Raw genomic sequence first — 12,466 nt, 5'->3', positions numbered from 1 at the left:
TCTCTCCTGTACTAGCTTCTCTGCATTGGCTCCCTGTAAAATGTAGAATTGAATTTAAAATCCTCCTCCTCACCTATAAAGCTCTTCATGGTCAGGCCCCTTCATATCTTAAAGAGCTCATAGTATACTATTACCCCACTAGAACACTACGTTCTCTGAATGCTGAGTTACTTGTGGTTCCTATAGTCTCTAAAAGTAGAACAGGAGCCAGAGCCTTCAGTTACCAAGCTCCTCTCCTGTGGAACCAGCTTCCATTTGTGGTTCGGGAGGCAGACACCCTCACCACATTCAAGAGTAGGCTTAAGACATTCCTCTTTGATAAAGCTTATAGTTAGGGCTGGATCAGGTGAGTCCTGAACCATCCCTTAGTTATGCTGCTATAGGCCTAGACTATCGGGGGATTTCCCATGGTGCACTGAGCTCCTCCCTTCCTCTCTCTTTCTGCACTCATTCATGTTCCATTTATGCATGTTACTAACTTCACTTCTTCCCCGGAGTTCTTGTGCTTTCTCGTCTCGCAGGTTCTTGTCGATCCTGGTGGAGCCTCCTGCCATGGTCCTGCTAGATTGCCGTTGCCAATACTGTTGTTGCTATGCACCTGTCTGTCTGTCTGTCTCTCGCTCTCTCTCTCTCTGCCTCTCTCTCTCTCTCTCTCTCTCTCTCTTTCTCTCTCTCTCTCACCCCAACTGGTCGAGACAGACGACCACCCACCTAGAGCCGGAGGATCTGTCCTAGGTTTCTGCCTTTTAACAGGCAGTTTTTCCTTGCCCTTGTCGCCAAGTGCTTGCTCATGGTGGTACTGTTGGGTCTCTGTAATTAATGCTAAAGAGTTCGGTCTAGACCTGCTCTATTTGAAAAGTGTCCTGAGATAACTTCTGTTATGAATTGGCGCTATACAAATAAAATTGAATTGAATTGAATTGAATTAATATATAAATGTTTTTCCACATATGTCACAGGCCAGCATGGAAAAACCATTCAGTTTCTTTCCTGGGAGGATGAAAGTTTTTTTCCGCAAGTGACCTCGAGGTTATCTGTGTCAGGATCCAACTGATGCAGCTAAGCTTTTCAAGGACAACCCTTCTCTGCAGGACAATTCTGAACCTCTAAAGGAGGACACAGTTAAACAAAATGCCCTGACTGTGGTCCGTCACAGAGGAGGGGGTGCCACAGACAAGACAGAGGTGCTGGGGGATTACATCTTGCAGTTTGGCAAATACAAGGGGAAATCCTTTAGTTGGCTGTTGGAAAATGATGTAGGCTATACATATAACTGTCGACCCGAGAGCACCTGGAGGGAGGTGTGGGACAGGAGGGCTGATGGGTACGCAGTCTACATCATGAGAACTAAGTGTTTTCCATGGACTCAGATGTACAGACTGCAGCAGTACCTGAAAAGGAAACAGTCGGCCTCTGTCTGCTCTCCACCAGTTCTTGTCTCAAGTGCACCAGTAGGTTTTTTTTAATACTTATATTCATTTATATCGAAATACAACTCGTGTAACATATGCTTTACCAAAATAATGTATGCCTAATTTTTTTACAGCACAAATTCAAATTCTTTATGTTTGTGTCACAGTGATGGATGATGATGAGGAGCTGGAGAGAGCAAGAAGAGCATATCACCCACCAAATAACTGGCACAGTGTTGTAAGTACATTCTTTCTTCTACTGACTGAACATTCAAAATCAATTTAGTCTCAAACAGTGTTCTTAAACGTGAGTCTGCTAGACCGTTTAATCTGTGAAACAGGAAGTTTTTGCTGAATCCAGTTTAAAATGTCTCATCCCATCTCTCTGTGTCAAAAACGAACCCATTATCTGGAATTTGAAAAGCTTGCATTTGATCATGCTGGTTGATCTGTATGGGCGTCTGTGTGAGAATAGCCTTTGTTAGTTTCTGTAGTGTAGTGGTTATCACGTTCGCCTCACACGCGAAAGGTCCCCGGTTCGAAACCGGGCAGAAACACTCTTCTTTGCTCTTTACTCTGAGTATTGGAATGAAACTATGCTCAATATCGAACACAAACTGTACTCAATCAAATGATTAGACAGGTGCAAAAAAAGCAAACTTAAGGTAACCCTACCAGGGCTCCAGACTACCTTTTTGCATTGGTTGCACTGGTGCGCCTAACTTTTTTTTTTTTTAGGTGCACCAGCACAAAATGTAGGTGCACCCAAATTTTTCAGTGCGTCGCCTTTAACGCCATAAGGTCACCTTTTTATTGCTCTCCATAACTTTCATATGATGTGAATGATTTTTAAACAAGAATAAGGTGTAGAGAAATGCTTTATTTGAAGCACAATTATATATAAAAAGAAAAATAAAGTTTTTAAAGTGCTTCAATGAGCTGAAATTTAAACTAAATTTCAAACTAAAACACTAAGCAAAATAAAACATTTCCAAATAAAAGTTCGATATGAAACGTTGTAGACCTGCTCACGAATGCACTATTTCCGGCCATATTCTGACCGCACTCCTGACAGTACACGCAGTGCATTGCGGAATGGAATCGAACTTTTTGCTGAATCCAGTTTAAAATGTCTCATCCCATCTCTCCGTGTCAAAAACAAAGCCATTGTCTGGAATTTGAAAAGCTTGCGTTTGAGCATGCTGGTTGATATGTATCCACGTTTGCCTTGAGTTTGCCTTTGTCAGTTTCTGTAGTGTAGTGGTTATCACGTTCGCCTCACACGCGAAAGGTCCCTGGTTCGAAACCGGGCAGAAACATCCTTCTTTGCTCTTTAATCTGAGTATTGGAACCAAACTATACGCAATATCAAACACAAACTGTACTCAATCAAATGATCAGACAGATGCAAAAAAAAAGCTAACTTAAGGTATCCATACCTTCAGCTTGCTGCAAGCACACACTTGATGTAGCTGTGGTACTTTACTTTTTTTTTCTGTTAAAGATCAGGAAGCGGTAGAAAGTTAAAGACTCCCCGTCGGGGAATCGAACCCCCATCACCGCGTGACAGGCGGAGATACTGTCCACTATACTAACGAGGACTGGTGCATTATGGGATTTGGCATGTCGATATAGTGGTGGCCGTGTCCTCGGCGTTTGCAGGCTGTAAGCTGAAAGGAAGGAGACATGTTTTTGCTGTCGTTCAGCTAGCGTTCTCAGCTCTCACTTGAGGTCCTGTGGGATGATGGTGCCCAGGAGGGAAGCGGGAGGGTTCCGCGCTGTCGACTGGGGAGACACACAGGGTGATGGGGCTGCGCTCTTCCTGAAATCCCCAACCATCTCCACTGTCTTCTGAGTGTGGAGCTCCAAGTTGTTCTGTCCGCACCAGGTCACCAGATGCTCAAGCTCCCACCTGTGACGTCCTCATCCCAACCACCGATGAGCCCAATGAGGGTGACTCTTTACAGATGTTGTTCACAGAGGGAGACCTTTAAACAGAATCTGTTTATTTTGCCTGTGCTTGTGAGCAGATTTTGGTTTCCATCTTGCGTTTGTGTATTCAGTTCATTCACATATAGGAAAATGTTGACAATGTATGCAAGCATTGCAAACCATTCATCACTAGCAAGCAGCTTTGGCTCATCACACTGCTCATCAGTTGAAAGGTTTTCAGTTCCTCCCTCAACTCGTACACGTGAGCCAGCACTTTGCTGTCAGTTGTTATTCTGTCGGATTAGAGTCTATGTGTATGAGAATGTGAGAATACATTCAAGATGTATTTACGTACGATTTGATGTCCCACTTAGTTCTGTATTTATTTATGCATTTACTGACTCGAACTCTCCCAAAATCAGGTCCCACGAAATCAATTCATCAACAGGGTGTGCAGGACACAAATTCAACATGTCCTCATACATGAAGTTTAGATATCATCCTGTAATGGACAAGTGATAACAACAACAATGATAATAACAATAGTAGTATCAAATGAATTCCATCTAGACGGAAAGGTTACATATTATACAACAACACTGTCTTGAAAAGGAAAATATGTGAACAACCTTCTGTGTACACTGAAGAAGCAGCAGCCTCTGCTGTTTGCTAAGAGAAATGAAAAAGCTTGAATGTGTAACATTTAGGAGAATCTATTGTCAGAAATGGAATTTTATATGTTTGTATTAGTGTATGATCACCTGACTATAGGAATTGTTGTGTTTTCGTTACCTTAGAATGTGAAATTTGTATTTAGTTGCAATATTTAACTTCACCATTATAATCCTATACACTGGTCCTTTAACTCATGATGGCCTATAGGGCTTATGAGAAATGCTGTTCATTAAAGGCTAAGCTAAAACAAAGAAATTGAATGAACAATATTGGATTAATTCAAAATGATTGTCTTTATCTAAACATTCATAGATCAATAATGTTTGGATGTATTAATATTCTGGAACAGAGCCAGGATAGTTCTGGTTTTACTCTCAGCATGCTACGTGCTCCCATTAAGTTTTTTTATTCAGCTTTGTGGAAGTCACACCTGTTTTGAGTGGGCTTGGCAGGACTTCACACACACACACACACACACACACACACACACACTTAAGTTCAGATAGATAAGAAATCTGAGGGACCCAGAATACTAACTGACTCTAGCCAATACTAGACCTGGATGCCTACTGTGACATACAAAAGACAACACAGTCATACCCGTAAGCTTGTGTGGGACCCTCCAACTCAAAGGATGTATAAGAGCGAATATTCCTTCAAAAGAGTAACAAATGAGGAGCTAACTGCTTGTGAACCATTAGCCTACTCAGATTTATAGTGTATGTAATGATTAGTTAATAGATTAAGAAACAAGTGCTGAACGAATCGGGAACAACTTGAAAATTGATGAATTGTTAATAAGTAGTTCCTCAATCGTTCTTAATGGAGGACTATAGTAGATATTGATCAGTTACTAGAGAACCGACTGGGAGATCCCATATATTAATGAATTATTAGGTAATGATTAGTTCATGTTCATGTTCATATGTGTGAAACGATCATACTTACCACTCTCTTCATCCGAACCAGATCAATAGCACAAAACTAGAAGCAACTCATCATTACTAAGTATTAGTTACTGTATTTGAGGCCCCTAAAAGTAAAGTGGTGCATCATACTGAGTGCTTACGGAGTACTGAATCATTACTTTGTCATTATTTTAGGATTAATGCCAGTGATTCCAATTTCCGCCTGGAAGTACTGCTATAAATGCCATGGAAAATGCAAACTCATCTCTGTCATGGTTTTCTTTTTTCTTTTCTTTTAAAATAGTCAGTCGCAACCTTTGACAAAATGTCATTCTTATTCTACATAAAACTAAAAACTATTCAATTAAATCAATTATTTATAAATGTTCTGATGATTACTGGGTAACATATATGTTGTACAATAAAGGTACATCTTATCTGAACTTAAATGTGTGTGTGTGGCAGTCCTGCCAAGCCCACTCAAATCAGGTGTGACTTCCACAGAACTGATACGAAACTTCACTGGAACACGTAGTGGTTGATATTATAGATGTTGTAATGTTTACAAACCAAATATGCCTGTATTCAAGTTTTTATATATATAACTAAATCATCCTGGGTGGGTGGCTTTGTGTCCTCTCCTTCAACTCCTGTTGTACTTAGGAATTTGTGAATAGAAAATCATTTCACATATGAACAGCCAAAGGAAAACCATTGGGAAACCCCCTACCTCAATCAGCATAAGTGAAAACAATAATAAACTTTGGAAAAGAAAGTACATGTTTTGCCCTGATGTGTCAACCTTGTTAAGTCGCCCATTGTATTGCATTCTGTCTAAATACAAAAATAAAAAAAAATAAAAAAAAATAACCATCCAACCAGCAGATAAGTGGAGGGTAACTGTCATTATAAAGCAGGATATGAAACAAAAGTCATGTCAAGTTTATTAATAAAGCTCAATATCACACATCACAAAACTGTCTCGAGGAGCTTTACAGTCTGTACAGCATGTGTCATCTTATATCCTTAGACCCCTTCAGATAAGGAAAAACTCCACAAAAGCTAGGGCTGCTCAATTATGGAAAAAATCATAATCACGATTATTTGGGTCAAAATTGAAATCACGATTATTCAAACGATTATTTTTTTAAACTTCAGAAACTTGCTGCATTTATTGGACATTTGTCAAAAACACTTTGCAAGGAAGTCCTCAGTTACACTTTCCTTTCCCCATAAACATTTGTAAGTCTCCGGTTACCTGTTCAAACGAAAACAACATGACAGGAGAGGACGGCAACTAGTGTCGCGACCACCGGCGCAAGTATAAATAGTTACGGCGCTCCCGTGACTTCACATTGTAGCACGACAGGTCGGGAACGGCGAGTATACCGAGTGCATGACGTGCAGTGCTTGCCGCGGGGGAGGGACTGAAAATACGCATGCACGAAATACGCAGACTGTGGCTGTGTCCCAATTCAGGGGCTCAGCTTTTTTCTATACGTTGCACAACAGAAAATTTTTAAAAAATCGTTTCCCTACGATTTTATTAGTTTTGAGATCGTTTGGCCCCAAAATCGTAATCATGATCAAATTTCGATTAATTGAGCAGCCTTAACAAAAACCTGAGGGAAACAATAGCAGAAACCTCATGAAGAGCAACAGAGGAGGATCCCTTTTCCAGGACAGACACACATGCATAGATGTTGTTTGTCTAGAATAAACCAAGACAGTAAAATTACAGTATGGACACTTATTGGACACAATTATAGATAGACTGTAAACATATATGAAGCATATGGATCTGGGATATTCTCATTGGCAGGACAGACATTAGTACCAGACTTTCAGATGAAGCATAAATTCTTGATAAACTCAAGTAGGATCCTACACAACAATACAAGGATAAGTTAGCTGCGATTCTAAAACAGTGGATGGAGAAAGACATCTCCCACAACCTCCAAAGGAAACTGTACCCGACAATGAAAAGCATGCATCTCAGACTATGACACACAGTGATTGGACAGGTGTATGGAGATGAGAAAGTCAGCAAGATTTGAACTTCTATATGAAGCTCTCTTTATCATTCTCAGTCATGGGCGTAATATATACATACCGGGCGTGGGCCAAGATAGTGATTGTGAAATTGATAAAAGGTAGTTTTGGCCTTTATTCTTCTGGATTGATAAAAGATTAACAAACCAGTTTCTTTGGAAAACGACTCCTCAGTAATGATTACTCCATTTAGTGTTTGCACATTGAACCACAGCATCTCTATTCTCTATATAAAGGCAGCTGACTATTGGTAAGTACAACAGAATTCAGTAGATCAGTCGAATTCTTACTGCCGAAGCTTCACTGTCAGTAGACATGTAAGTGTTCAAAAATGTATTATTTTATTGCTGTGGACGAAAAAAAATTTCTATTTCAGATCTTAATGAATACATTCATTGTAAATTGTTTAAATGGGTGCATTCAGCATTCACATTCTGAATATGATTTATTTTTGATGTCATTATAGTGATCCACATTTGATTATATTATATTGAAGCTTCCTTGAAATGTCACAGTCATGCTTCTAATTTAATTTTGTTCACTCATAATCTTCTTTCCTGTCTGCAGTTACCCACAATGGCCAAATACATCACACACCTTGAACTGTCCCTTGATGCAGCTGAAGAGCCAACGTTCCGATCAAAAGGCTTCCAGAAAAACAATGTCGATCTGAACAATGGGGCAGGAGGAAAGTCCATCCATCTCTGGTACAAAAAAGAAAGTGGCGCAGAGCCAATCACCAGGATTCAATGCGCATTCAACAGGAAGATGGAAGATGGATTGATCGATGCGGGGTACCAAAAGGTCGTCGACTGGTTCATCCTTTGGTACTTCCAAGGGCAAACAGAGTACGACATTCCCATAGTGGACATTGATGTCACTACAGATGATGACAGTGCGGCCAGGAAGTTTACCCTTGGCTGGGAGAGACTGTCCTTAGACCTGGGATTATTTGGAACCAGGTTCCACTTCTGGCTGAAGAGAGAGAAACCAACATACATCTGTGATGTCTCTGCCACTGAAACCAACACATCAGACGGAAGGTACTTCAAGGAAGGTTTCATCCGCATCGATGACGACATCAACAAGTCTGCAGGAGGATCAGATGTCTTCACCTGGTACCGTCAGACCACCGACCCCCAGCGCGCCCTCAGTGATCTGAACGTCTCCACCAATGATCTTGAGTATCAGGTCCTTCAGCGGCAGAATTACCACCGAGTGAGTGTGAACCTCAACGAGGGGACCGGCGGTAACCAGGTGTACCTGTGGTACAAGAAACAGGCAGGCAATGATCGCATTAAGGGCCTTCTTCTCATACCAGATGTTGTTGAAGGTTATCGTAAGGCTGGTGTCAATGTTATTGAAAGAAATCTCAACGCAGGCAACAAAGGCCCCACTGAGTACCTGTGTTTTTATCAGTGAAAGCCTGAGAAAGCCTTCTTCATGTTAACAGAGCTGAGAATCATCAACACTAGTGGAAAGCTCAGTCCAACAATGCTGTTAAATCATTTTGGTGATTGTTTCTTCTAACTTTTTTTTTGCTTTTTTCAACCTTGCTGTCAATTAAATCAATCAAAGTATTTCAAATGTCAATTTTTAAACAATGATGATAAATGAATTGTGGAGTTTGCTGCTTTTCAATAAAGACACATTTACATCTTAAGTTTGTGTTTGTGTGTTCAGTGTGTGTGTTGTGTTTGTGTGTTCAGAAACAAAAGAAGCTTTACTTTGAGTATTTTCATAATTTTATTCAATCACTGTTACAATGCTAAAAAAACAGGGCCAATATTTATTTCTTATGACGTAAAAGTACTCTTAAACACAGCTCAGGAAGTCTCTCAAGTTGGTCAAGAGTAGAAGCCTCTTCGTGGAATATCATTGTTTGCACAGAAAAGCACAATATCTCTCAATATGTAAGTTATATTCTCTAATAACGTACATGATGCCATTTCATTTACCCATTCTTTGATACAGTAAAGAGCAATAAGCCGTTTGTCTTGCAAGATACACATATCTGCAAGTGTATATTCCTTCTTCCTTAGTTTTGAGTTAGATGGGTACAAACTCACAATGTAGATCTTAGGATCAAGAGGGAGCTCTACCGAAGTGTTCCTGTCCTTCACATGTTTTACTTCTTTCCGAAAATCCATAATTTTACTGCATTCCTAAATACAAGGATACAGGGTTCCTTTATGTTCGCTGCACTTAGTACATGTGTCTGGTATATTGTTGTCAAAGCGATGTCATTTTACTGGTGTTACATATATACACATTAACCAATTATATTGCAATAGTATTAGACGGCTATTTACAGATAGTTTCTGTGCATCTTCACAAACCGTGTTCCAATCCTCCACCGTTATTTCCTCATTCAAAACTTTCCTCCGTGCTTCTAACTTTCCCTCTGAGGACACTTGGGAAACAGAAATTAAGAAATCATAGAAAAAGCAAATCAAGCCTTTGTTATAACAGTCCTTTGTGACCTGTTCCTCCAGAGAGGAGAGGACCAGAGTGTCGTAGTTTTCATTTCGGCTTGTGTAAATAAAGCTGCGTAAGTTTAGATTCTTAAACACCTCTTGATGTTTCTTTAGCCTTGGAGTTGAATGCAGTGTTTGGATCCAGGAGGTCAAAAGAAGCAGCAGCGCCCTCTGCTGTCTGTAAAGAGAAGTGACAAAGCACCTGGGCTGTTTCCAGCTGGTTCACTGGTGAAGCTCAGTGGTGACTTCTCTCATTCCTTTTTAATCAACTTTATTAAATTTTACAAATATATTACACGTTACATAGACATTTTAACAATAAAGTGCATCAGTGAACATTGATAAAGTGCATGCAGTCTGAGAGTCTGAGGGAGTTCAATGTCTATAAAGTTCTGTATTATAAGTCCAGAATGTTCCATAGGAGGCGCTGACTTTTGTCCCCAGTCTATGTGTAAATGTTGATATTGAGTGATAAAATCTCCATATATTAACTTACAATATGGAGCAGTCCTTTTTTTCCTCTTCTTTTTCTCCACATTAAAATGTCTCCTATCCAGAGAGCATTCCTGCTGATGGCTGCAGATACATTTTTAACTAAAGTGATTTTTAATTTGTCACCAAGCTCTACTGAACCTAAACCTCCATATTCTTTGCTTCTATACAACAGTTCTCTTTTAGTGACCTCTCGGGTTGTTCCCAGATTAAATTCACACACTGTTTGTTGAGTTGGATTATTGTTTTGTTGGTCCGAAGAAAGATGTTTGCTAGGAAAAGGAGTTTGGATAGGATGAAGGTTTTGACAATATTTACTCTAGATTTTTAATAAGAATTTTTATTTTCCCATTTTTTTTTACGTCTTCTTTATTTCACACAGTTTGTTTTCCCAGTTTCTGTCACTACATTCACTGTTGCAAATGTTCAGAGTATTTGAATTTCCTTTTTAACTTCAATTATTTTCCATTTTCCATGCAGCAGAATTTGAATATTTAGTCAACAGCAAAGCTGTGAGTATTATGGAGGTACAGAAAACTGGTGTTTCTGTTATTTAGCCTACAGTCTGACATAAATGGGGTGGACAAAATAATAGAAACATCTGTCAGTATAACACAATTCAACAGCAGCACAAACCGCAGCCTCCAAAATGATCACACAGTTGAATAAACACCTCTCTAAAAAAACATTATAACCTTTATGAAGGGAGGATTTATTAAAGAACTGCATTTGTTTTAGGTGTACTTAATAAACTAGTAAATGACTGTATGACTGTTTTGTCAAACCCTTTTACAGTCAGCTCCAGCAGTACATCAGATTATTGTAAAAACCTTAAAAATACCTCAGTGATAGGGAGTTGTTCTGAACCATGATTTAGTGTCTGCTTTGTTGAACTTTTAATGATTTTTGTAAACTTATATTGTCTTTGGACATTCTGCCTAATGCCTTGCTCAAAATAAAGAGGAATTATGGTAAAAATGTTGATTTGAGTATGCACAGTATGTCAGCTCCCAGTTGTTTCCTCTAGTGTAGCAGCAGCAGCAGCACCCTCTGCTGTCTGTTCAGAGAAATGTAAAAGCTTACAGCACCTGGTATTCCCAGGCGGTCTCCCATCCAAGTACTAACCAGGCCCGACCCTGCTTAGCTTCCGAGATCGGACGAGATCGGGCGTGTTCAGGGTGGTATGGCCGTAAGCGAAAACTGCTTTCTCAAAGAGGCTATTTAAAGGTGCTGTGATATGATGTAGTCATATATTTTTAAATGTAGATTGTTTCAAAACAATACAAATAATTTTACAATGATATAAAATATCCATTATAACACACAGTGCATCTCCCTGTTATTGTTACATTATTCTATATCATATTAAAGCATTTATCAATACTGATGTATTACTGTGGAAGCAGTATTTTCATTTTGTTTTGGAGGACAAACTGCTTTAATTACTTTATAAACTGTTGAGTCGTTTAATCTGGAACATATCACAAAAATGTAGTGGAGAAAAAAAAAAAAAAAAAAAAAAAAAAAGATTATAGCCTTTAAGTACAATGTTGATTAAATGTATATATAATTTATTAAATAAAAAAAAAATTTTATTTAAAAAAAAAAAAAAAAAAAAAAAAAAAAAAAAAGTTTCCCATTCATTCTCTATGGTAGTGCTAAACCACTACGGGTGTAATGCGCACTCCGGCCACTGCCGCCTTTGGCGCTGTAACCGCCTAAAACTCCGTCTCGCCTCCTCGACTGTGTCAGTGAACAGAGAAGAGGAGAGATGAAGTCGACATCGCCAACTACTCCTGACATTTGGATTTGTTTTCTTCAACTAAGGTCAGTAACTTTTGTGACAAAAACGAGATAAAAGATAGGCTTATATGTACTTTGTGTCTTCTGAGTGTTGTAGGTTGAATGACGACGATGTTTGTACTTTGTCTCTGAGCGGCGCATCAGATTCATTTAAACTACAACGCGGCAAAACTTGCTAACGCCGTAATAAACAGTCGGTTTTTACTTTTGAGTTGGATTTACTTGGATATATGTTGTAAAATATTTCGTTTCATTCATGATATTTTCATTTCAAGTCGCGTTTGTGTTTTCTGGTTCAAATTCAAGCCCAAAAACAACACACACACACACACACACACACACACACACACATACTTAAGTTTGATCTTTCATGTCTTTCTTTTGTCTTATATATCTTATTAATGTTTAATTAAGTAGTTTTCTTACATTCATTTCTGTTTTAATATTTTATATATATCTTATATAGTTAGTCATTTTAAAATGTTACTCGACATCATTGTAAATGGGGACCAGCCCTGAGTGATTTTTAAGGTTTAAATAACTAAAGCTATATATTAAAGGTTTGTATTTAAGCCCATCTGGTGCGCCTACAATTTATTCTAGCTTCTATATATTAAAATCTGGTGCAGAAATTCAGAAAAAGAGTAATTATTTTGTACACTTTGGATCACTTGAGGAAAGACCACACACTTATAGGCTGAAATAATTTAATTGA

At 38.9% G+C, this 12,466-nt stretch overlaps 1 protein-coding gene and 3 non-coding genes across 13 annotated transcripts in view; 3 read left to right on the top strand and 1 right to left on the bottom strand.

The window, feature by feature from the left end:
- LOC127368849 (uncharacterized) overlaps positions 1–12,466 on the top strand; it is a 49,742-nt gene that overhangs the window by 27,210 nt on the left and 10,066 nt on the right. For 3 of the 10 annotated variants that reach the window (XM_051410082.1, XM_051410080.1, XM_051410079.1), the window contains exon 2: positions 7,547–8,642. The exons of 2 other annotated variants lie outside the window; for them this stretch is intronic. In XM_051410082.1, the coding sequence (XP_051266042.1) occupies positions 7,556–8,401 (846 nt within the window). In that variant the 5' untranslated portion in view covers positions 7,547–7,555 and the 3' untranslated portion in view covers positions 8,402–8,642. Of the gene's footprint in view, positions 1–959; positions 1,452–1,546; positions 1,651–7,546; positions 8,643–11,621; positions 11,776–12,466 lie in introns of those variants that run through there. 5 more of the 10 variants (XM_051410075.1, XM_051410074.1, XM_051410076.1 and 2 more) reach the window with 4 other exon arrangements.
- On the top strand, positions 1,897–1,969 carry trnav-cac (transfer RNA valine (anticodon CAC)). The gene has a single exon. It is a non-coding gene; the product is annotated as a tRNA-Val (tRNA).
- Positions 2,659–2,731, top strand: trnav-cac (transfer RNA valine (anticodon CAC)). The gene has a single exon. It is a non-coding gene; the product is annotated as a tRNA-Val (tRNA).
- LOC127368867 (5S ribosomal RNA) lies at positions 11,025–11,143 on the bottom strand. Its single transcript, XR_007885892.1, has one exon. It is a non-coding gene; the product is annotated as a 5S ribosomal RNA (ribosomal RNA).

The sequence above is a fragment of the Dicentrarchus labrax genome, unplaced genomic scaffold (assembly GCF_905237075.1).
Source record: "Dicentrarchus labrax unplaced genomic scaffold, dlabrax2021, whole genome shotgun sequence".
Classification (NCBI taxonomy): Eukaryota; Metazoa; Chordata; class Actinopteri; family Moronidae; genus Dicentrarchus; species Dicentrarchus labrax.
This window is presented reverse-complemented; position numbering and strand designations above follow the sequence as displayed.